Below are 26,898 nucleotides of genomic sequence, written 5' to 3'. Positions count from 1 at the left end.
CAGGTGTCAATTTATGAAGACAAAATAATAATTTTATTTATAGAGGTTGGTAATTTGAAAAAATGGTACTAGACTACAAAAAGGTCAGTAATGCCAATATTATTCGAATTTTGTCTGGAATTACGAAATATTCAAAGGACACAACTTTCAAATCAATTGTTTCCTTTGTGTAGCGTAAATTTTCACACGTGTGTTTATTTATTAGATTCGCACAAATAAATGTTTATTTTTTAAATTTTATATAAAATACACTCATAAATAGTTTGTTTTGAAATTCATTTCGTTTTAATGTTTCACAGAGTACATCCCATTTGCTTGCTGGATTTTATTGATTTTTTTAGATTGGTTTTAGAAAGCTATTCATATCTTTTAGGAAAATTACAGGTGGATAAATATTTCACATACGTGCAATTATTTTGTAACAAGATTTGCTGGAAACAAAATTACGCTAAGAAATCCATATCCCTATGGTCTGTTCTTTTTGATACAATTGTTAACTATTTAGGAACGACAGTTGTTCGAAGCTGTTAACCTGTCAATTAAAATTGAAAAACAAAATATTTCTATTACGCAAAGTAACCAAAGTGTCTACCTAGGCACAGCTATAAACACAGACAACAAATGGAGAATAACTCTTGCAAATCTCTGCTTCTTTGGAAGGCAATTGAGAAGTAAAATCCTCTCTCGAGCATCTAAAATCACCATCTATAAGACACTCATCATGCCGGTTTTAGTTTATTGCGCTGAGGCCTGGACCCTGTCAAAGAAAGACGAGAGCATTTTAGAATGCTTCGAGAGAAAAATTCTTCGGGTGATTTTTGGTCCCGTACGCATAGATGGAGAGTGGAGGAGAAGATATAACGACGAACTGTACGGGCTGTACAGCGACAATGACCTAGTTATCAGAATTAAAGTCCAACGGCTTAGATGGCTAGGTCATGTAGAGCGAATGGAATCCTATCCCGAGGGACAGCGTAGTAGAGGAAGACCGCGACGCAGGTGGCGCTCTCAGGTAGATGAAGACCTCAACCAACTTGGCATGCGAAACTTGATACAGCTAGCTAGGGACCAAACAGGCTGGAGACGCATGTTGGTTGAGGCCCAGATCCGCCCGGCCTGTAGCGCCACCTTAACTTAACTATTAAACTGCGAATTACAAATGTTCATAAGAATGATGATGACATACATAATAAAATGTTTCTTAAATCAAAATTGTCTTTTGACAATTTCTAATCAATAAATTGTAAAATCCACGATTTCATTGTAATGTATGTAAATAGTTTTTGTCTTCAGAATTATACTTGTGATTTGACTTACTCAAGGCGAGATTAAAAGATTATAATTAATTTTTTTTCTTACTACACATTTAAAGAGGTTTTACACAATCTACATCTGCAAAATCAAGATTTGAGCGAGAATTCGCAATTGTAGTTTTTTTCCATGACCATGTCGAAAGAGTTTTAAATTCGTATTTTATCTTTCAGAAAAGATATGTATCTTATCCACTAAAACGACGCAGCCTATAAGATTCATTTTCCCATACAAAATCTCCATTAAAAGTGATTCCACTAAACTTAGCTACAACTTCCCAAGCTCGATCTCTTGTTTCTAGGCACCAAAAAGCTAAGGATATCAATTATAAAGTTTGGCAAAATAAACAAAAAAACAATGACCACGTTCCATATTTGTTCATATTTCCCTTAAACCTACAAAAGAGCTAGTAGTGTTCAGGAATAGATAACAATAGCGTGAAGTACTAACTATCAGTCCATGAATTATACGGCAACATTTTTTGAAATATATAGAACTTTCGTTAGTTCTCTTTCATTTCGAATTGATAATTTTTTTTATTTCCAGTATTTTTTACAGTCAATGTTTAGACATGTTTGGATGACTTTGTTTAGTAAAAGCTAATAAGCAATTAACTAGTTAAGAAAAAAGAAAGGAATAGTTCAAAATGTTGAAGACACATAGTAAATTGCTAAATATATATAAAAAAATGCTATTCCTAGTAGAATACTAAGCCCTAAATACTAAAGTCGTGATTTCTTGATCTTTAGTTTAATAGCCTTTTCACACCACCTTTTTCGGCAAAATATTTTCGAAAACCGTTCACACCAAACATTTACACGTTTTCAATTCACATTTAAATTTATTTAACGCCGGCTGTCAAATTTTGTATTGATGAAAAAACTTGTGAGTAAAAAGTCTTGTTCTTCTCAAACTATTTGTGAAAATAAAATGAATTCTAACCGATTCAAATTGGTTTTAACGTGACACTAGCTCGTCTAAAAAAAAGAGTTTCAACTGAAGTTCTGGGGACGGGTGGAATGAGAACTACAAGCTCGCTTTGCTACAGCTATCCTCTTAGTTGACTTTAACTGGTCCGAACAATTCACTAAGGAGAAGCAAATTGTGTAGAAAATATATCATAGAATCAAAAACGAACAAAACTCTTCCACTAAAAATAAATATTATTTAAAACATTTTCTTCTTCCTTCACAACGAAATCAATCCTATTCAATCAATACTTCTGTTGGCCAAATGTGCCTTCAGAATCGTTATATATTATGGCCATCCGAGCAATTTATAGGCAGGGTTGAGATGATTCTGAACGGTTTCGTGTAGGTCCTTATGGCCGGAGCAGAAAAGGTCAATTTCTTGTTCCAGGTTCGTACCAAAATCACACTCATCCAAATCGATCACTGAAGCTGTTATGTTGGGCTGCAATTTCTCCATGACTATCTCTTTGGCTTCTTCCTTTGAGGACTCGCTTGGTTTGTCAAATGCACTGAGGATCTTCTGGATGTTGGCAGACTGTTCATCAAGTTGCGATAGCCCACTTCTGAGGTTTTATTCACTGGAACAACGATTCCCACATTACGGAATGTTTTGGCGCAAATTTTACTAGCCCGCTGCGACTTAGAATCTACCAGAGATTTTCTTTCATACTTATTCTCCTCCGCAAATGAACTTATAGCCTTTCTCATATCTCCCAAACACTTGTGATTGAACAGAGTTACTGGAAAGTCTTTCTCCAGGAAGTAAGCGAAAGCGTCGAACATATTTGTGGCGACGAGTTCAAAAACGCATCCCTTTGAAACGTTATTACGAACTTTGAGCAAGTCTTCCTCGTCCTTGGGATCGTCACGCCAGTAGCCATAGTGAATTCGGGTTCCTCGCTTAACAGAGAGCGTTTGAAAGTCTGGAGGATCATAAAAGAACCACCAGTGACGCAAATATTCACCGGGGTTTTTATTCTCTACGGTGGCAAATTTTCCCGCAATTTTTTCTGTTGCCACGCAGCTCCCCCAAAGTTTTCTTTTTTTGTTTTGTTCACTTCTATATTCTGTTAATAAAAACAAAAAGCAATAATTCTTATTATGTAAGGAAATTGTATAAATAATATTACTTACCACGACCAAATTTATTTCAAAATGAAATATTTGTTTTGACAGCAGCCATCAGCTGTTTGTTTGTTTAGTTCAACTTTGAATTGCTACTTGTTTTCGAGAGGTTTTATTTAAAACTTTTGCTTTACCAAAAATGTATGGGAAAAATTGAGTTTTCGATGTAGGTTTTCGGCGAAAACCGATAATTTGCCGAGAACCGGGTTTTGGACTTGGTGTGAAAAGCCTATAAAAGGCTTATTGGTTAAATAAATACAGCTCTTATTCATGGTCAGTTTCCTAGCTGTGTTAAGCAAAACCCCAGGTTAGGCGCCAGTTATAGCTATCATTGGTTTTCATCATTGAAAACAAACCGTTGTTTTCAGGTCGTTTATAGCAATCCTTACAAATTTCTGTCATTAAAAAAATTCCTGATTGAAATCCACCGAACGAAATTTACTGACAGCAATCTGAAATTGGAATTGTGTGAAATTGGAACACAAATCAATGTAACGGTTCGATCACTATTGAACACAAAAGTATCAGCTGTTCCGAAAAATAGAAAAATGCATTTTTAGAGAAAAATAAATCTGCAAATTCTCAAATTGGATATTGATAAAGTAAGTAAAACAAAACTATTTAATAAAAATCAAAAAAATAACTAACAACATTCTTTAATATTTTAGATCAACAGCAAAGAAAATATAAAACATGGATGGCAGGAAAACTGGTCCCAGTCAGAGAAACGATTTGCCGGCACATCAACAACGAGATAAGGGAAATGTTGTTACGATGATAATAAAAAGGAAGCTTTATTCGATATAAGGACCGCTGGCTATTATAGATGCTGTTAAAACCTGGAGATTGCCAGGAACGAATGAATGTGACTGTTTCTATACCCAACGATATCTTTTGTAGAAATCCTTGTCGCTTAATATTAATGGATTAAATCGTGTTTTTATATTTTACTTTTTCTTGGTGCAACATTTGCAAATTTGGAGCCATAACTTTAACTCTTCTAAGATATCTAAAATTCTTGAATTGCTATATTAATCGAAATTTTGTCAGTTGTGAATTTACAAACACAATTCAAATATGACTTTTGGCTGTGATAATAACTACTTAAACACAGCAGTTCCTATGTTTATATTAAGAGCACAGTTTAAACTCTGGACTTGCTAAGTAACAAGTCAGCAGGAGTTTAGCAAACATTTATGAATTTGCCCAAGATTGTTTAAGTTTAAAATTTGCTCCTATAACTTGAATAAATAGGTGCATCATTGAATCAGATGAAGATGATATAATAAAAACCTAGTGATCCAGATCAGATCATCTACTTAATTGCGTTACAACAACAATCCTACTAAATGCTTGAATTTATTTGTGCGATCAAAAAATTAATTTTTCTATTTCAGAAATCAAATGCATATACATGTAGGCTAACCCTTAATATTTCATGTGCAATGTAATGTACAAATAAAATCTTTTGGCATCACTTTGTTTTCATCTCCTTGTCAACCAACTGTCATCAGTGTTGTTAAACTTTTCCTCATATACAATAAATCTGTCAAGCATCAAGAAGCTGTATTTTTTCTAACAAAAAAGTTTTTATTTTGTAAATTTAATTTGTTTTATTTTCTAAGAAAATCCTTCCTAAAATGAATACAACAGTAAGTAAATGGTTTTATAGATTTCTGCCTGTCAGTATCATACCCTAATTTTTAGCGTCTTGTCGAAGGACTCGTGTCTGAAGTCTCTTCCCTCCACATAAAAGTCCTGCAACACGCTGCAGAAATATCTCCATATGTAACTGAAAGATCCATAGGACCAGACAAGGACGACTACAAAGAAGATCCTGTTACACCAGCTAAACCCCAACGATTGTCCGAAGAATCAAAAGAAACCCCAAGACACATAAAAAGTCCATTGATAATTTCACCTACAATTCGGAATACAAGTTTTGAGGTAGACTTCCATTTAACATTCAGTGGTCAATTGTTGTTAATTAATTCTATTTTGTTGTTATAATTGAAGAATCTAGACTATGAAACCATAAATGCCACAATAATCCTTCGTGAAGCTGAGAAAAACCGTCGTAAATCAATTCGCAAACAAATCGAGGAAATCCATCGCAAGAACAAACCAAATGAAACCAAAATCATCGAAATTCGTGAAAAACTCGACGAAGAGCGCGAAAAACGCCTACAAGAAAACCTTGAAAATGAGAAACAAATGTTGGAGGAGGCCAAACGACAAGCTCTGCAACAGCTGAGTGAAGAAGAACGCGAAATTACCGCGCTTAGGCAACAAACCCAACACACACTCCAAATGATCACCATCCAGGCGATAGTTCAATATCAGAAAAAGTTCCGCATGGGCTATGAAAAAGTAATCAAAACTTTGATGTCGCTCGATAAGAAAGCCCTGACAACAGCCGAGGTGCATAACCAAAAGCTGAAGGCTTTTGTACAATCGTTCGATCAACTTATCGGAAAGATCAGGAGTCAAACCTGCGGAACGGCGGAGTTAAAAGTCGCCGAAAACCTATGCAAGTCGATAGTTGAACTTGAAGTGATTATCGCAAATGAAGCAAAACAACAACAGCAACAGGGACAACTGCAGCGGCAACAGGAGCAACAACAACAAGAACAAGCCAAGCTCTTGGAATTACAAAAGCAACAACAGGCGCAAGCACAGCAACAGCAGCAGCAAAGCGAAGAACAACAAAAGGCAGCAGAAGCTGCTTCTGCTATTCTTTCTCTAAGCCAGCCCGCGTTCGTAGAACAACAAGTCCCCACCGATGCTACTGATGCCACAGCACCGCCAACAGTAGCAGCAACACCATCTCAAGCCCCGACTGAAGCGAATTCCGATATGCCCGTTGAGGCATCGTCGCAGTTCGTCAGTAGAGAACGCTTCGAGTTCTACACACAAATCAACAAGTTCTACACGGATAAGGTGGAGAAGGTGAAACCTCTTCAGTCGGACGACAATATGAAGAAATATAGATTCGCCTGTCAGAAAGCCATCAACATTCCTGTGAATGCCATTTCAGCGGTCAGTCCACAGCATTTACAGGTATAGGTCGTCAGACTCACGAAAATAACGCAAATATGATATAAAAATCCTTCCTTCCTTTTTTACAGGACAAATTCGAAAAGTTATTCTCCTTTATGAATGGAAACCCCCTCAAAACAACCGATGGACAGATCAGCATCAACGATCATCCACTGGGCCGGGATTACTGCATCCTTTTGATGGCAAAGAAATTCGTCAGTCAAGGCGACACGGCAGTCTCGAGCAATCCCCAAGCCGCCTTTCCAGTTGCCACAGTCATTGTCTCCCTCTGGAAACTATTCCCCGACTTTGGCAATTTATTCCTGGCATACACCTTCAAAGAATCCCCCTTCCTCGTGCCCTATTTCATTCCCCAAAAACGCGGACAATCCATTGAGGATTACTCAAAACTACTTGGCTATCGGATTGTTGATGGGGCCATAGAAAATCAGGCATTGTTCTTGAAGCGACAATTAGGAATTGCGCGACTTTATTCGGCTGTGATGATGACGCCAGGACGACGAGCCGATAGCTCTCCGCATCCATATGGCATCGAAAACGCTTGGATATGGCTGAGTAACTTCATTGCCCTGCAACCTTTGCCAGACATCTGTGCCACACTAATGTTTGAATTCCTCACAAACGCCGGAGCCGATATGCTGGCAACATTTGGCAAACAGTTCCGCAAGCTTTTGCTCGTCATACAGCAACAGTATTTCCCCAAACTATCAGCAGTGGACGAGGGTGGACCAAAGGCCCGCTTGGAGATAACTCTGGGTAAGATTCTAATGGAGGGACAAATACCAAAGCCTCAAGGAATACTACCGCCAAACTTTTGGTAGAATAATTCAAATTAAGAACAAAAAGTTTAGAATTCAAAGAATACCAATTTTTTGTAATGTTAAAATTTGCTTATTAATTTAGGAATAAAAACAAAATAAAGAAACAACGCATGTGTTACGCTAATGATAAATCCAAACGATTGTATTTTGATGTTTTTTGATACCGTTATTTCATGTCATTAATAAATTGGCAATCAAATAATTCTGTGTGTTTCTTAATCCTCTTCATCCAAATCGAGGTCATTTAGCTCGTCTTCCAGACCGCCTAAACAAGCATCGTCGAGGAAGAGATTTTCATTGATTGGAGCCGCATCGCCGCCGTCAGCAGGTGTTTCAGATTTAGCTCCAGCGGCTTCTTCAGCTTCAGCGGCATCCTTCTGGTCTTTTAGTCTTGTATTCGAAGCCACAGTACCAGTACCATCCACCTTAAAACATAAAATGATTTAGTTCCTTGAAGATGAAGAGGTTGTATAATTTCTTTCGTACTTCCTGAGCTGCCAAAGATAATGCCGCCAAATCGAGTTCCTTGTATTCCACTGCGTTGTCTTCTTCGTCATCCGAACGGGCGTAACTGTCGAATGCAGCATCACCATCCTCCATTGGACCATCGTCGACAAGATCGGGGTTGAAGCTGAACATTTCCCTACCAGAGATACCGAACTGTTTGCCCTTGCTGTAGTCCTTCTTTTTCTTTTCCTCGTCAGCGATGCGTTTGTCCTTCTTCTCCTGGATCTTACGTTTCTTCCATAACAAGAAGGATTCTAAAGTTACACGAGTCTGCAAGAAAAAGATGTACAAAATCCTTAGCAAAAAAACAATAGAGAACATAAGAAGAATGACAAACCTGGTGAGGACCTAGAGCGGAACGTTCTCTTTCGATAAGGTCGACCAAGGAAATCTCGGACGGTTTTTCTTCCTTCTTCTTGTCCTTTTTGAGGACGTACCCATGGGGAAGGGCATGCCGGTAAATGCAGTTCTCACCATTCGGGCACTCCCAGAACCAACCGTACTTGGATTTTTCCAAAGCTTCCAAGAAGAAGTTACAAATCTAAAAAGATCAAGAAAAGCTTATTTTTCTTTTCCGTAGAAACTCTAATAAGATTCTTACAATATCAGTGGTATTACGACGTTTATCATTGGAGTTCTTCTGATCAACGACTTCTTTCAGCTTGTCCGTGTCCCAGTTTTGCATGCCAGAGCCTTCATCATCACGCATGTCCACGTAAATGGAACGTTTTTCGGCCTAAAAGGAGATATATCATATAAATGCGAGACGTGACATACATAAGTATAGAATTTAAAAAGAACTGACCTTATTTTCGATTGTTAAGTCGTGAGAGAACTTACACTTGTCACCTTTGCCACAAGTACCCTGCTTGAAGAATGTGCAAATAACAGACTTGGGATCGGTACCCATATCGACCTTCTGTGTTTGGACAGGCCTGAAGAGTGCAGCCAATTCCCTCTGCTCTTGCAATTTCTTCTCCTTCTCTTCCTTCTTCTTTTCGGCATCGGTTTTCGGATGATGTCCACCGGCGTGAACTTGCTTCTGGACTTGTTGAATGAACTTTTGTTGTTTTGAGCCTTTTTTGTTCTTCAATCCGAATGTTTTGTCCTATTTTTTTTCGTGTTTCAATTCGAAAATAAAAAGAAGTGCATTAGGAATTTTTAAGGTTAAGAATCACTTTTGTTGTTGTTGTTGTTGCGCTTATTGGAGAATTTCAGAGACAAAAAGCGCAGCCATATATCCATCCATACACACAGACAACGCACAGACGGGAACTTACCTCAATAACTTTTTCCTTCTTTTTGATTTCTGTCTTTTTGCTTGGAGCAGCAGAACATTTTTTGGGTGGCATTTTTGTTACTGCAATTTGTTTAAACTAATTTGAGCAAAATTTAGAAGCTTTTTGTAGTTATTTGGCGATGAAAATCGAAAACAAACGTGGAAATTGTCGTCGGCCAGTGGTCTAAAAATCCACATCCGCACACACGATTTTTTCAAATGACAGTTGACAGATTTATGAATGTCAGAAATCATTGGAAGATATCGGTCTTCGGCGGCTGTCAACGAATGTTGAACTGGAATGAGAGAGATCTGTTCGCTTTAAAAATAATAAATATGAGTTCTTTTCTTAGAAGATGCGTTTGATTTTTTTTTTATTGATTTCGCTTTTGATATCTAGAAAATTAAATGAATCTGATCAGTAAATGTTTTTTTTTTTGAATTTAGGAAAAGTTATGTTAATTGTAAGACTATTAACTTTATGTTTTTCAGTCAAAACTATTTTAAATTATAATATATTACATTGCTGGTGGTCGGTTGGCAATCTGCTAGGCTATCCTTACAAAATAAGAATTAGGCTAGGCGCGCACATGCAACTTTTTCGAAACCAAATAGTTTGATCGTCAGTTGCCCAAACATCGCGCACATAAGCAACTCCAAAAGTAATCAACGAAATAAACCAATACACAGAAAACATTTATTCACTATTTCTATCTCATATACACGAAACAAAATAGTTTCAAATTTGTCCTACTCTTTTGCTTATGAAAGAAAAGAGTAGAAAAAAATTACAAAATTATATATAATATATTTTTTGTTTTTTGAAAGGCAATTAAATTTTCTAGGCATGGATTTTTACGAAATGGCACTGATAAGTCACAACGCCTTGTTAAAGGGCGATTTCAAAAAATTTGTCTAGACCTCCGCTTTTTTCTACTGCGATGAAAATAAAATATCTTTCAATTTTGCTTTACTTATTTATTTTAATTGATAGAAATATAATAGATCTTTAGTATCTAACTTTATACTTATATATATATGGAAAGATACATCAAATAAATGAAATTCTTATTAAACGAATTATAAAATGACCTTATTCATTTATTTATTATTATTTATTTATTCCTTTTAACTTTATAAATAATCGGATTAGAATTTCTTACTTTACATGAATGCTTTAGGCCAACTCATTACTCAATCACTTATTTCATCAATCACTTGTAAGGCATAATCAAACTGCTCTTAAGCGTATATGTACGTCCTTCCACAATTGGAGTGGCAGGAAACCCAACTCCAACAACCGCTACCTTACGGAAAGTTTGTGTAGTACAGCTCTGTAAAATAAAATAATAAAATTTATATAATTCACATTTTACAAATAAATAATCAAATAATATTCGACTCAAAGTGAACGCTTGGGATAACTAATATATTTTAGAACAGAAAAGAATTATATTTGTTTATTATAAAACCAAATATTTAACAGACCACCAAGAAACGGGCCAGGAAAATTTGTGCCAAAACATTCCACAATGTGGGAATCGTTGTTCCAGTGAATAAAATCATAACAGTGGACTATTGCCCCTTGATGGACACCGATGCCAAACATCAAGAAGATCCTCAGTCCTTTGGACAAGCCAGGCGAATCCTCAAAGGAAGAAGCCAAAGAGATAGCCATTGAGAAATTGCAGACCATCTGCTGCAGTGATCGCTCTGGATGGGTGATTTTGGTACGAATCTGGAACTAGGAATTGACCTTTTCTGCTCGGCCATAAGGACCTACACGAAATTGTTCAGAATCTTCTCAACCCCACCTAGAAGTTGCTCGGACGGCCACAATATATGGCGGTTCTGAAGGCACATTTGGCTCAGTATTTTGGATTGTGTTTGTTATGATAGAAGATAATAAAATTAATATTTTCTAGGCAATTAGCTTCTCCTTAGTGAATTGTTGGACCGGTTGAAGTGAACAAAGAGGATAGCTGCAGCCAAGCGAGCTTGTAGTTGTTGTCGGTTCATGTCGTGAGCCCATTCCACCCGTCCCCAGAACTCCAGTTGAAACTCTTCTTCGAGACGAGCTAATGTTACGGCCTTGTTTGCGCTGATGCGCTGCTCTATCACAGCTCAGGAAAGGATTATCGACTTAAGGGTGTCGATGCAAAGCTAAATCCTACAATACATGCCATATAGAACATCTTCACTGTGTGAAGGGAAGAACTTGGATATTCTCATTTTATCGGCATCCGATACGGTGGGTGATGATTTACTGGGTGTTTTTTGTGTGTTCGTATCGAAACGTTTGTTAAACCACTCAATGACGGGATCCCATTCGTTCTTTTAGCTACATCTTTGTCTTCCTGAAAATCAACTTGATAAGTACCTACATAAGGCTTAAATTTGTATCTTGCATTTCCAGATCCTTTAGTTCATTGTATATCGAAAGTTCTGCGGCTGATTCTGAAATGTTTTTTTCATCAATACAAAATTTGACAGCCGGCGTTAAACAAATTTAAATGTCAAATGAAAATGTGTAAACGATTTTCGGGGTTTCGAAAACTTTCTGCTGAAAACCCGGTTCTGGGTTTGGTGTGAAAAGCCTATAGCGTTTTGTTTGTCAGGGCAGGGCAGGTAAAAATTTAGGAACGGTCCAAATGGACACGCTCTAAATTTGTCCGAGTCGCCGTCAGTTTGACAAATTGATTATTTTACGTAATACAACAAGAATTTGTGATCCTGGTTTCTAACTGGGTTAGTTTCAGAAAGCTTAAAAATTGTTTTCGTTATGATGGGCAGATGGCTATTTTGCGTTGCAAATGGTAATGTAGTGTGAACTGCAGTTAAAAGAAAAGAACAGAAAATGTTTGAAAAGCATTTAAAAAGAGATAGCTGTATGAAAGTTCTATGTTCTGGAAGTACATCGATTTATTTTCAGGATAACCTATATGGGTCATTGGCGGTAACAAAATACGGTCAAAACAAAAGTAAAAAAAAAAACAGACAGAAAGAAAAAGGAATAAACAGATCCAAGCAAAAATCATTGAACTAATTGTTTCTTAACGCAACGACGAATAATTTACCTTACTATAAATGTCTTCTTTAATTCTTCTTTAGTTCATTGTTAAGTTTGGGCTAGCTTGAGATTTACTTCTGTCAAAACACGACTTGTGGAAACCAAACCGGATAGCTTATTGGATTGCTCCTCGAACGCGACCATTGTGACCGTTGACCAAGTTCTATTGTTTGTTTGAATTCATTTTTCTGTTTAAATTTTGGAATAATCGAATTGTGTTATTGAAAGTATTCTCATAAATGGCTGCGTTCCATCTCAGATAGATAGGGTATCTGTATACCTTTTTAATGTTTTACGTGCAACAGAACAGCTGATCCAAAACAGCTTGGCTTATAATTGCTTTCAGTCTATTAAATAAAAACGCTACAGTTAGGTTACGTGGATATAGCTTGAGACATGCGTTATGTCGACCTAGTTGGGACTTCTGGATTTAGCTTCCAAAATGCATTACTCAGCTTTGACCTACTAAATTGCATTGTGGAAGTACATAGTTCTCATGTATTGCAATTAGCTAAGTGGTTGATGGGGGAATATTCAACAGGCATACCAGAACTATACAAAAATAAATCCAAAAGGTGATCTGTTTCTGGCTTTCTGACAGAGCAGTGGATTCAACAGATGGTTAAATTTGAATAAACCTGAAAATTTGTTTTCAAAGATTGATTGTTTTACCTACTTACTTAGGTCCTCAGACCTGTTAAGTCCGTTGGGAGCCCTTAAGGGGCATATGGCCTCTACTACGCACCATCGTGTACGGTTTCCAGAAATGTGTTTCAGCTCCCTCCAACTCTTGCCTAGTGACACTGATTCCACCTCGAATGTCCTGCGCCTTGTGCTTCTCGGTGGTCCAGCTCTGCATTGCTTTTCCTGCGATGCAGTCCTTACCTTTTCTAAGCGTATGTTCAATCCATTGCCACTTACGTCTTCGTATTATAGAATCTATAGGTTTCTGAACTGTCCTTCTATTAAGGACGTCATTTGATATACGGTTTGGACAGAAAATCCTTAGAACGTTAGAAAGACGGCTGAAATTACCTTCTAAGTGCTGCACCCATAAAGAAGAACAGATTCGACATTTGTCGTAGCTTTGTTCTTAAGCTTTCCAAATTTTTGACAGCATATTGTCATCGTATTGAAAGTTCTCCACTTTTCCCACCGGTTGCGAGAAAATATTTATTTGAGAGGATGGTCGGGTTCCGAGGCTCATCATTTTCATTTTGCCGGAATTAATTTTCAGCCCCACAACTTCTGCTTCTCTCTCTTCTTTGATGGAGTTGCATGATCATTGAAGGTGCTTTAAATGGAAGTCCATTGGATCCCTCCGCTACCTGACAGAGCTTATCACCAACAAGAACAATATTGGCGACAGAATACAGCCCTGTCTGACTCCGCTTCGGATTTCAAAATCATCTGACAATCTATCATCGTGCAGGAGGTTTATCGTTTTGGTAGAAAAAAAAGATCTTAGTTGAAATCATTATTATTTAAAGTTAATCAAGGTGGCTGTAGATGTGTATTTATGTAAATGAAAAGTTGAAGTTTCAAATTAATGACAAAATCAGTTACTTATATTTATTTTGTTTTAATTTAAATTTTTCAGATCAATAGGTCAATGAATAACCAGGGTATTGAAAAACAAGAAACAAAATAAAAAAGGATTTAAAAAGAGGTTGAGGTGCAACCCACGCTGACAATTTTCCTTTGATGGTATATAGGATCAACAACTATCATTTGAAGAAGCACGAAAGTATGCAATCCAAAACCAATAAACATATACATAGATTGATAGGTTTTATTTTTTGTAAAAGAACTGTCAAAAGTTGAAAACAATATTTTCTAAAAAAAAAACAGTTTGAAGTCAAAACTTTCGTTTCAAGATATACGAGTCAAAATAATTTTTACCAATTTTTTTTGATGTTTATAAAAATTACACCAATATCACAAACGGTATTCTTTGCCGCATAAAAATGTTCTAGGTGATTTGTTTGACGGATATCATTTCACGATATTTGACTCTTTCAATAGCTTTTAAATGTCGAAACAAAATGTAGTTGTCAGTTACAGCTTTCATTGGTCAGTGCTTAGTGGCCCCAACTTTTTGAAAAACTCAAATATTAATGGTTTCGACAGACGTGCCCAAGACTCGCTTTTTTTTTTGGCGTTTTTCTACTTTTGTGAAGGCACTTGATATTTATCTGATCAGGCAGCCCTTGACTCCCTGATTACAAATATTTAGATGAAAGACTTCTAAATTTGTTTTTTTGACGTTTTTGGACTTTTGGAAAACCACATGAGATTGGTCACGTTAGAAAGCGGGTTTTTAGGCAAATATTTGGATAAACGAGAATTTTTTCAAAACCATTTTTAGTATTAGGATTTTGAGGGGAACAACTTTTGATTTACATATGTTAACAGAAAGATATCAACTCCAAAAAAAATTAAAAATTAGTGTTAGAAGTTAAAATGGTACTAAACTCTTGGAAAGTGCGCTTTAATTAGCGAGTGTTATTAACTAACATAAGATTTAACTAAATTAAACCATAGAATATCGTGGTAAAAGCCGCAAAATGATATAAGTATTTTATCAATTCTATTGTACAGGTAATTTCTTAAAATATGGTGAAGTTCAACATAAAATTGTAACTGACAGACGATTATAAGTTCAACCAACTGCTTACTATCGCGATTTAGTTGCGAATGCTAATTTGTATGTTATCAAATACTATATATATGATTTTCAGATGTCAAATCAATGGGTAGGTTAAGACGAGATAAAGGACTTGAAAGTAAGGCAAGTTTCTAGCATCTGATTGGCCAGCTGCCAAACAATTGCCTTCCAATTAAGGCAACTTTATTGGAACGTTGACTAGAAAGTTAGCCAAGAAAAATCTCACTAACTATCAAGTCCAATCAACTTATGTCAAAATGACAATTGATCATGTTTTTTCATTCGAGTGAAAGCTGAACTTTATTACTCTATAATTACATATTTCTTGCAGAACGTCATTTAATGGTTTCTGTAAAAAGCTTCCTTGTAAATTCTAAAAAGAAATAAGTAATATGTCTTTACAAAACAAAATACAAGTCGAGATGGACTTGTAGCTTGCCTTTGTCAAAATTTACGTTCAAAAAATACTTTATTTAAACCAGACATTTTTTTCCAAAGATAAAATCGTTTTCAGCTGATATTCGATTTCATAATTCGGAACAAAATCGTTCCACTGAAAGCGTTCCACTTACTTTGCATTCCTAGTTGTCAGTTTTACTTTCAATGATCAACAATGATCCAATATGAAAAGACTTGGTTCCAATCAGGAAATGTTTGTGTTCAATGAAAGTAGTAACCCTCTAACAAAACAATCCAATCATTAGGCGGAAGTTATAGCTATAATAAGTTTTCATCATTGAAAACAAACATTCGATTTTTTTGTCAGTTTGTTTAAAGCCATCATTAAAAATGTCTGTAATTGAAAAAAATTATCTGATTGAAAACCACCGATAAATTTTAAGTGACAGAAATCTGTCATTAGAATTGTGTGAAATTGGAACACAAATCAGTGGAATGATTCGTTTCACTTTTGAACATAAAAGTATCAGCTGTTCAGAAAAATGAATTTTCGTCCGGAAAATAGATAAATACATTTTTAGAGAGAAATAAATGCGCAATCACACTTTTTTTTTTAATAAACATTCTTTCTGTGATTTCTGATAGCTATAACTGGCGCCTTATTTTCAATGACATATGTAAATTTGTATTGTTAGCAAAAAATTCCAACGATTGGTTTCAATGATTAAAACCAATGACAGCTTTGTCCATTTTTAATTTTCCAACGATGAAATTGTTTTCAGCTGATTTTCGATTTTATAATTTGGAACAAAATCGTTCCACTGAAAGCGTTCTTTTCTCTACCATTTTTACTTTCAATTATCAACGTTTATCTAATATGAAAAGGCTTGTTTCAGATCAGGAAATTTGTGTTCAATGACAGACATTAGTAGCATTCACAAAGCGAGCGGCTACGTAGTCAAATGATTCTAATTGGCTAAATCTAACTACAAAAGTAGTTTAAATTTCCCCTCCGACATAGTATACAAAATTCGGCTACAAAGTAAGTGGAGAATGATTTTTGACGTTTCACAATCAGATGCTCGGTAAACCACACGAATTCAAAATGAAATTAATCGTTCAGTATTTAAATACTTATATAACTGATTACAATTGTGTCTTAAATTTGATTTTATTGAATTTAAAAACACGAAAGATAAGTTTAAGGTTATCATTTTATTTTAAATATTTGCATTTGTCATAATATGACAGTTCTAGATTGACTACCTTTGTATAGTGTAGTTTTGCATTCACAAAGCTAGTTGAATTTTGAATGCGACCATTTTTAATGAAAGTTGTATCTCACTTGTTAAAACTATCCAATTATTTGTTTCGATGATGAGAACCAATGGTAGCTATAACTTGTACCTAGATACAGGCATACATATGTGTTCTATTGACAATTTTTCTTTCATTTGACAACACCTATCAAAAACTATATTAGTCTCCTCCGTAGCACCCATATTGATGGAAAGCTTAGTGCGGACGTTTCGTCAGCATGGCCTGGCCCACTGCACAGAAACCCCAACCTCAAACCGTTCCACAATCTGACCTCCGAGAAGCCGGATTACAGGAGTTTTGTATTTTGTATTTTGACAGTTGTTTTTTTTTGTTTTATTTTATGAATTTCAAGAGATACTGAATGGTTCAGCTGTCAAAAAGTGTAAGAGGACTTTTAGAGGCATTTAGCTAAGTTTTTAGATAAGAATTGTCATCTTTGACAAAAAGATATATACTTCAGTTATAATAAGCCCAATTACATTTGCTCTAAAAGTCGACAAAAAAAAACAAAAAACAATTAAGTTTAAATAATCAATTACTCAAAACGTAATTAAAATGTTATATTACCTAATTGTTTACTTTAAGATATTTACAAATCATTAGATAATGTTATGAACCTACTGAATGAAATCATCATTTCTCAACTCTAAGCGGGCCTCTAACGAAACGAATCCAAGAACATAGTTACCTTTAAATTGAAAACCGTCTCATCATTGTTAGTGTGGGAGCCTGGGAACCTGATGGCACCAATCTAAAATCCTAAAGTTAATATGGTTATGTTTTATGCTTGTCTCATGATACCCTTTCCATAACTAATTTAACAAAAAGATCAAAAGCTATTTATGTCAACCTTTTATTACCCGAGAAGCACTCATTAGGTAGAAGAAGAATTAAATAACAAAAATCCCAAATAACCCAAATTAACAACCAATATAATACTTCTACTCCCGCTCATTAGTGCTAAAACGTTGAGACAATTATTACCTTGGCTATATTTTGTTATGTTATGTTGGAGGAAAAGGGTAATCTAAATTATACCGACCAATTCAGGAAATTACTCTACCAAAACGAACCGGAACGTCATCATATTATCGTGGTGATGGCGACCGACAACGACGACGAGACGATGCCGGCCCGGGAAGTAGAGACAAAATAACAAAATTAACAACAAAAATCATATCACAACATTTTTATGGTAGACTGACTTTAACATACGGGGCAATCAAAGATACGGCCACCCTGGGCCTATCCATCCTAGCCAGGCGGCCAAGTCAGCAAAGCACACTATATAGTACCTAACCTACCATCAGGGCACAGGCCAGGCCAGGATAAGCGCAGGCGCAGGCGGCCAACAAATAACGACAATTCTACGAGGACAACGTCGACAACGACCACGATGATGACGACGATGACGACGACGGCTACGACGACGACGACGATTGGAAAATGTGATGTGTGTGATGATGCCAAAAGGTATATCAGCTGGCGGCAGCCAAAGTAGCAGCACCAGGAACAGCAGCAACAACCAACAACGCGACCGACGCGACGACGCGCAGCAGTCCAAGTCCAATATCCAATCCAACCAACCAACCACACACAACCAAAGCAAGAGAATAAATCGGGGAGTAATGAAGACGGACCACACAGAATTGAGCCCCGACCACCCAGTCAATGAATAAAAGACCACACACAGATTTTTATTACGAACAAAACATAAAAATAAAAATAAAAATAAGAAAGATATACGATGACTGAAATATATCGCGCAGCGATATTCCAACTCCAAGTCGACTGCGTAAGCGTCCATACATATCCGTATTCATAGCGCTGCGATACGCTGCGCTGGCTGGATAACTGGCTAACTGGCTGGCTGGTTGGCTGAATGGCGGACTGACTGGCTGGCTCCTGCTACTTTAACTTCAACTTCAACTTGAACGGATGCAGATACTAATTTTGTTTCTTTCTGGTTGTCTTGGCATAATAATTTGTGTTAATACCCAATTGCCTGGGTAGGAAGGAAATATTAGGGGCATCTATCAAAGCTAGACTTCCAAAATGTGTCTAAGATTTGTTTGGCCAGGTTAACATGATAGCGCATAATGGTAGGGACGGTCACGGGAGTGGCGAGTAGCTGCAACATAGTAGTAAGGTAATACATAGGCTTCTTAATTAGGGTCCTTCATCAAAGTGCAATCAAGACTTTAGGTGGGATTGAATATAGTTTGCAGATTTTTCAATTTGTATTGAATACGGATTGCTGGAAAAGCATGGATCGAAACTGATCTTACATCGTATAAAGGTGGCTTCTTATAAATTGTGGTAATTGCATATTTCATTCAGAAAATTGAACAAATACGCATTTCCTATAATAAACGTCATCTGAACACGCCTAAAGAGGACAGTTCTGTTTTTTTTACGAACTATTGTTGTTATGTCAAAAAAATTGTTTAAGTGTCATTGTTGCAAATAATTGTTGAAATTTGTTAGAATCTCTAACGAACAACTATTTTAAAAAATTGTTGATCTGTCAAACTACCAGTATTAACAATAAAAATAATATTTTTATAGCCGTAAATATCAAATTTAATACATAGGTACATGAGATAAGCAATTCATGTTTTTAAGACATATCCTAAATCAAATATTCATTTTTTTAAACAAAAGGATGAAACGCCAAAAGAGCGGATAACGAAAAATATTACTTATTGTGTGATGAAAATTTTTCGTCCAATTTATATGAAAAATTGCTTTTTATTTCATTATTTTCTTCCAAACCACAATAATAAATGAATTGAGTTGGGAGTTGTTAAAAATCGTAACTATTTGAAACTTCAAGAATGAGTTTACAAACGATGTAATGGCGTCATATTGTTACAAATCATAACAATCTTGACGTTTAGGAACGAAAATAGTTAGCGATTGTTAATAGTTAGAAAAACAACAGAACTCAAGCGGAAACTTAAGAAAACAAACCTGTTTTAAAAATGTTTCTTCCTCATATTAAATTTTTTTAAACAATTCTGCTTAAACTTTCTTTTCTCTTTCTAACGATCAAGTGGGAAGGAGATACAATTCTGTCTAAAGTTTAAAACAAAAGTTCTGTTCCTTTCATCCTAATTTCTTTAATTTCTAACATCCATATGATTGAGTTTATTTTAAAACTAGTATAACAGTTATAATTGTTAAAAAAGGGTTTCAAGTTCTAAGGTTCTATTTCGGCCAATTGACATCGACACCACGTGAGTAAACACGGTTATTGAATTTGCCCTTGTGGCTAGTGGCACCGTCCTCTTGAAAACATGTCCACATCCATATCTTTTAATTCAGGTCATAAAAAGTTTGTTATCAACCCACGATAGCGAACACCAGTAACTGCCTGACCGGCCTCATTTTGGAAAAAATACAGCCCGATGATGCCGCCAGACCTTAAAACACATAAAACAGTCAATCTTTGTGGGGCATTAGCGTTTCGACATCGACAACCACTCTTGGATTATCATTCGCCCAAATGCGGCAATTCTGCTTATTGACGAATTAACTGAAGCTAAAATGTGCAACATCACTGAAGATGATTTTCTTCAAAAATTGATCATCCACTGTTGCCATTTTTTGCCACCATTCTGACTTTTGACGAACACACAGCTTTAATGGCTGAAACCAAAACACGCTTCAGCTTCGGTTCGCCTGACGTTTACGAGTTCAGCCATACGAATTCAATGCATTGAATTCGACGTCACGTTTCATTTGACAATCGTAAGGAAATAACGTAATGTTACGTAATGTGAGTTCAAACGGAAGCTCTTCTCCAAATTTGCTGAACATTTGCTTTGTCTGACGGCTCAACAGCTGTAAAAAAGTCAACAAACAAAATACTTGTGCTTTTGGAGGTATTCCCATTGGTTCTTATTCAGTCAGGCAAAGCCGAAGCTGAAGCATGTTTCAGCCATAAATGGTTAAGAGACTTTAGTTCTAAAATCTAGTTTTGCCGTGAGACTAGCTTTCAAGAAACTAAATAATAAGGCTGAAAGACATTTGTACTTAAAAATATTTCCCGTTATTAACAATCTGACATATTCTAACGAGAAATTATAAAAGAGTAAAAATTCCAATTTTTGTGATTTTCAGTCTTAGATGAAGTTAAAATTGGACAACTTGCACATTGGCATTGGACATTGGCTGCGTTCAATCCCAGATAGATATGGTATCCGATACCTTTTTGTTAGTGTTTTATGTGTAAGATAACAGCTGATCAAAAACAGCTGAGATGTCAAAAAAGGAATCCAAAGGTATCCAAGAATTGCTGGGGTATGTAGGTATCTAACAGTACAGCTGATTCAACACATGGTTGAATTTCAAGAAACTTGAAAATTGCTTTCAGTTTTTTGTATTTGTTGGTAAACGGAAATATACAAAATGTTAGTTGAAGTTGTATTCGAGTATGTTTTGTACATAATAGACGATAAAGAAGCTATTTATCTCCGAATTTTAGAAGGAATTTGTGATCTATTTTGATTTTGAAGCTTAAATGTTTTTTTTTTTTTATTTTTTGACAGCTATCCATCTTGTTCAACAAGGTATCTAAAAATCCACCTATCCAAGATACCCTATCCAACACGAGATTGAAAGCAGCCATTGACTTTTTTTAATATGAGGGAGTGAGATAAAATTATTAAATGTCAAAATGTGTCTCCTCAAAAGACTTTAATATGAACAATGTTTGAAGCCTCTGTGATTCAAGGTCTGTTCCCTAACTCTGAAATTCTGTTGATTTCTGCGACTAAAAATTTGATTTAGTCAAACAAATGTGTTTGATCAGAATTATCACAGCTTAAAATAGTGTCAATTTGAGGGTATAATTTTGGCAATCATAGTAATGTGAGACTTGCACGTAATTGAGATTCTATGCCGTGAATGTCCCTAATTATCTCATCATTTAGTTATTGAATTGTTGCTGGCTTGGGGGCGAATACCTTTTCTTTCAAATAATCCTAAAGAAAGAAGTCGAACGGTATTAAATTACATGATCTTGGCAGCCAATTTACATCGCCACGTGAGATAACACGGCTATCGAATTTGTCGCGCAAAAGAGCCATTGTTTCGTTAGCCTTGTGGCAAGTGGCACCGTCCTATTCTTTCTCTAATTCGGGTCATAAAAAGTTTGTTATCAGCGATCACTATTCACAGTAACTGCCTGACGGGCCTCATTTTGTATAAAATACGGCCCGATGATGCCGCCAGCCCTTAAAACACATAAAACAGCCACTCTTTGTGGGGCATCGGTGTGAATGACACTTTTAATATGACATTTCTAAAATGGCACTTCTGTTATTAGCAGCTGTTGTTTTTTCTCAAAAGTTTGTTTTGATTTGTGGTGCAGTAAGAGATATGAATTTTGAAACCGAACAAATTGAATTTATCGCAGAAGTAGCGTAGTCTGAGGGACGTTGCGAGCTCAATCTTTCTTTTATCTATGATGAGTTCTTCAAAACTCATTTTCTATTCTACAAAAACAAAACTTTTTCAAGAAATAATTGTACACCTATTCTATTTTTATTACCTTTAAGTTTATTGGCTATACATCCAAATGCAAATGTATTTTGTTTGTTGACTTTTTTATAGCTGTTGAGCTATCAGACAAAGCAAATGTTCAACAAATTTGAACTAGGGCTTCCAATTGGAGTCACATTACGTAACATTACGATCTTTTCCTTACGATTGTCAAAATTAACGTGAGGTTAAAGATTCATTGTGATAGCATGCATTGAATTGCTGTGGCTGAACTCGTAAACGTCAGGCGAAGCCGAAGCTGAAGCGTGTTTGTGTTTCAGCCATAAATGACTAACGAAAAATTATGGAAGAATAAAAATCACACCAATCTGTGATTTTCAGTCTTATATGAAGTTAAAATTGCACAACTCATAACTTTATAACTTAATTGACTTTCTTTTATTATTAGTGAGTGAGATAAAATTATTAAATCACAAAATCTGTCATCTCAAGAGAATTCAATATGAACCCCTTTTGAAGCCTCTGTGAAACAAGGTCTGTTCCCTAACTATGAAATTCTATGACTAAAAATTCTGAGTCAAACAAATGTCTTTGTTTAGAATTGTCACAGCTGAAAATAATGTCAATTTGAGGGTAGAATAATGATACAAAATCATAGTAATGCGAGACTTGCGTGTCTGTCAAATATGATGCTGTTGTCAAACTGTGATTTTTTGTAAACAAACATTTGACAGATCATGTTTGCTTCGATGTTTAGACGGTGCTGTGGGACTCTTATTAAGGTGAATGTTTTTGATGCCTTGTCATTCTTGTTGATCTGAATCTAGATAATGGTTAAAAAAAGGATTACGTGAGTTAGTAGACATTTTAAAAATATTTATGGATAAAGCCGGAGCGTGATTAAATGTCAAAATTTAGCTGCGTTAATAGAGTAGAACGTTAACATTGTCATAATTTTATTATGGATCAATTTGACGTTTTACGAGTTTTCAAGGTCCAAGACACTCAAAGAGGGGAAGGTTAAAAAGGAGGCACTACATATTTTAAAAAGATATGATTATGGTAATGCATGGATTATAGGAAAACGGAAAAATATGAATGATAGGGTCAACCATTTTTAATTTATGACCACAAATGTTAATGTTTACATCAGGGTATTTCAACTCATGTGTGTAAATGACATTTTATTATGTTACTTCTTACAAAGAACACCCTGCGCATAGCTATTGAGATAATACAGCTTGCTTTATTTCAATCTCAATCCCACATACCTTAAGTTTGTACAAGAATTTAAACCAGATAAAACATAAAATCACATCAGTCAAAAAAAATCTAAGCAAAATCACTTGCACGCTCATCACAACATCGCGCATATATCACATCTTTAAGATTTCAAATATAACATAACGAGATTATGCGGCAAATGAAATGAAGCGGCACGTCCGCGTCCGTCACAGTCGCCGCACTTGGGTCACCCTCTCTCAAACTTTCCGCTTCGAAGTGATTAAACTAGAAGAAACATTATGATGATAAGGATCTTTGCATACATCATTCTTCGTGTTTGTGATGTGCAAAGCAACGCGACAGCTACAGCGACGCGACGCAACGTACGGCTATGTGGCAAGAAGCAAGCGTGTTACATGGTTGAGTTGGAATGAGGCGATATATGTTCACGAGTGCGGATAATGCATCCAACACATTTTGTGGCATAAGGACAATCTCATTTCCATCGGTTTTGTTTTCTTTGTTTTGTTGAATTTTTATTTTCCCCCATCTTTTATACCGTCAAGTTATGTTTTTATATCTTGCGGAAGAGTCAGATATGGCATGTGTGACGAGGCCACCCCGGTGCAGCGCCGGCCGGCCATCCAGCATGGTTGTCGTTTTATTTAAGATAGATGGATAGATCTACCAAGCATAAGACCGCATCTAGTGGAAGCTTTAATGTGAGTGTCGCCTACGAAGACTACGATCGACGACGATGCAGTCGCCGCCACCGCCTCGACGACGCACGGTCGCCAACGACGAACCCGTAATCGTGCATCATAGGTAGATTTATACTCTATTTTTGTGTTTTGCTGCTGGCTGGTTGGCTAAAGTTGATGGTTGATCCATTCGACAATATGTGAACGCGCTTGCTGATGATCTTGATGATGACGATCATGTTGTTTTTGTTGATTCTTCATGTTGATCATAACGCCACGCCGCCGCCGCCGATCTGTACCACCACTCCATGCTGGACGGTCGTTATATTTAAGAATCTGTCGCTTTGCATAAGCCCACATATGAATATCTTACGCTACCTACTTACATTTACATTAATTGTTAACTTATACACAGCGCAGCGAGGGCGAACGGTTTTGAAGAATAACAAATAAATTATATCATAACCCAGTATATTGCAAGAGATGATATGCAAATCCATGTTGTGGGGTTTTGAATGTTTTCCTTGTTGATTTGAATGTGACAACAAACAAAAGAACTAGTTTATATTTTCATACTTTCAAAAACTATAACTTGAAAATAGTTTTCTAAGCAAACTTTCAAATTAATAGCATTTAAAAAGATTTATGAATTATTCAATATGATAATCCGATAAATAACGCATCATTGTGTTTACCACCTCTTATTGTTTTGACAGTTAAGGAACTGTGTCTTATTTTCTTATAACGTTTATACGCTGCTTTTTCTTGACACATTTTGAATGATGCATTAGGCTTTTTTTATTTGGATATGGATCATGCTGGGTACAATCTTTCGTGGTTTTAGGCTGGTAGTGTTAGAATTTGACACCTGTCAAACTGATCTGTCATTTTAAATGTCATACAATTAGTCGAATGTTTGCCATTTACAATAATTTGTCGCTTTTTTATCGAATAAAACTTTAAAATTATTATAATTTACTAAGAAAGTGGTGATTCATAATCGACTGATTTCACTGCTGTGAGCGCAACTTTTTACTGATATTCCAAATTAACTATTTATGGCTGTGTTTGCAGCAATAGTCGAATAATTGATTTTGGTGAGCAGTGATTGCAGAGCATAAATTGAAACACAATTGTACCAATTGTTGTAGCTTTATTTCGTGAGAAGTTTCCTGGGTCATGTGATTTCACACTTTGGCTATGCCAATTAACCTTCAACCTCACGATTCGACACCGTTAGATGTTTTCTGTTGGACTACGCAAACCGTGATGCTCACGTAAATAATACCTGACATCTAAAAAAATTAAAGAAAAGTGTTTAAAAATTACTTTAAGAAAAAAGGAAATTATATTGTTTTTCTCGCTTAATTGCAAAAGATATTAACTAAAGTTTTATTTTTTAAGTTGGCAACAATATTTTAACTGTTGGCCATTATGTCAGCTGTTTTTGTTTGATTTGACATTTAAAAAATTGAACCTAAAGAATTTTTTAGTCTCCTATTACACGTTGACGCATGACTAACTTTTGACTTTTCTTATAAATTTGTATTCGGTGAACATAGACATACTATACATGGACTGCTAGTAGCCAACTTCACGATAGTATAGTATGTCAATGTCGGTGAAGCAGGAGCTATTACACGTTGACTCGTGCCCCATGCCTCAAATTTGACAATTATTGTTTGTTTTGTTTTGAATGCTCCTTCTCGTTGGCTTTAATTTTTCGATAGTTTTTGAAGTTGAGTAAAATTCAAACAAATTCGATGTTGTTTATCCCAGCAACAAGAAAATCGAATGAGAAAGAACAGCATAAAACGAATATGAGAAACGAAGAAAGAAACGTCAAAGTGAGTCTACTAAGAAATTGCCCGAGACTCACCGGAAATTTTGTTTGCACCTCATTTTCTCACATCTGCTTTCTTTTTCGCACTCATGTGAGTCGTGAGTCGAGAGGCATCGTGTAATAGCAGACTTAGCAAGGCGTAGAAACGGTGAATTGGCCCAAAACAAGATTATCCCGTTGATTCCAATTCTTATAGGCGAATTTTGTTTAGCTATGAAGCTGACTTGTCCCGTCCGAGTGGTCCCGTCAATAAACAAAACTGCTGTATTTGGATTGATGATAATCTTTTAGATTTTAGTGTATGTTGAGACACACAAAAACCGACTGTTTGATATGCTTTATGGGTTGGTGCCATAATTGCATAATTTTTAAAATCAATGCTGGTCAGAATGTTTCAGAAAATAGTGTGTCACACAACTAGTGCCATAATTATTTGGCAACCTCCTATTTTCACTTTACGTACCCCGTAAATTGGCCTCCAAGATCGTGCCTTTAAAAGCCACCGCTTGACCATTGTCTATGTGAAGGTCGCCAGTCTACACCGATAATCCCGAAACGATAAACCACTTTTGGAAAACAACATTTGCCACATAATTGACGATATAAGGGCACAACGAGATTAACCTACATCAAAGCCAGAAATCGCATTTAAATTTTTAAGCCCGAAACGGACTGACGCACGGATTAGAAATAGCTTAATTCGTTCTACTAGTGTTGTTCAGTTGTTGTTGTGTTTTTTGACAGCTTAATTCGTGCTAATGTAGTACCCGTGGCATGATGGTCAGTGCGATGGACTGTCATGCCAGAGGTCTTGGGTTCGATCCCTGCCTGTGCCATCTAAAGTTTTTTTCATAGGTACTGCCTCTTGCGAGGAATTGACAAACTCTCAAAGAGTAATTCTTGTCATGAAAAAATGCTTTCTCAAATTAGCCGTTCGGATTCGGCCTAAAACTGTAGGTCCCTCCATTCCTGACAACAATACTCGCACACAGGAATGGTTGAGAGTTGTAAGTCACTAGGCCCTGGTTCCCAACGGACTGTTGCGCCACCCAATTAATTAATTTATTAATTCGTGCTAATAAAGCTGTTCA

At 36.1% G+C, this 26,898-nt stretch overlaps 2 protein-coding genes across 2 annotated transcripts; one reads left to right on the top strand and one right to left on the bottom strand.

Moving 5' to 3' along the window:
• The first annotated feature begins 4,929 nt into the window (after window positions 1–4,929).
• Window positions 4,930–7,395, top strand: LOC129939831 (mRNA export factor Gle1). Its single transcript, XM_056047994.1, has 4 exons — window positions 4,930–5,059; window positions 5,115–5,354; window positions 5,424–6,467; window positions 6,536–7,395. The coding sequence occupies exons 1-4, from the start codon at window positions 5,048–5,050 to the stop codon at window positions 7,286–7,288; spliced, it is 2,049 nt and encodes a 682-aa protein (XP_055903969.1). The 5' UTR covers window positions 4,930–5,047; the 3' UTR covers window positions 7,289–7,395.
• An 8-nt stretch (window positions 7,396–7,403) lies between these two features.
• LOC129939832 (zinc finger CCCH domain-containing protein 15 homolog) lies at window positions 7,404–9,304 on the bottom strand. Its single transcript, XM_056047995.1, has 6 exons — window positions 9,076–9,304; window positions 8,601–8,903; window positions 8,397–8,531; window positions 8,133–8,336; window positions 7,775–8,065; window positions 7,404–7,713 (listed from the first exon to the last, which is right to left on the bottom strand). Exons 1-6 carry the CDS (start codon window positions 9,145–9,147, stop codon window positions 7,504–7,506), a joined length of 1,215 nt encoding a protein of 404 aa, XP_055903970.1. The 5' UTR covers window positions 9,148–9,304; the 3' UTR covers window positions 7,404–7,503.
• Between the last annotated feature and the right edge of the window lie 17,594 nt (window positions 9,305–26,898).

Source organism: Eupeodes corollae, chromosome 1 (genome assembly GCF_945859685.1).
Source record: "Eupeodes corollae chromosome 1, idEupCoro1.1, whole genome shotgun sequence".
Classification (NCBI taxonomy): Eukaryota; Metazoa; Arthropoda; class Insecta; order Diptera; family Syrphidae; genus Eupeodes; species Eupeodes corollae.
The sequence above is the reverse complement of the archived record's forward strand: the minus strand, read 5'-3'. Positions and strand labels throughout refer to the sequence as shown.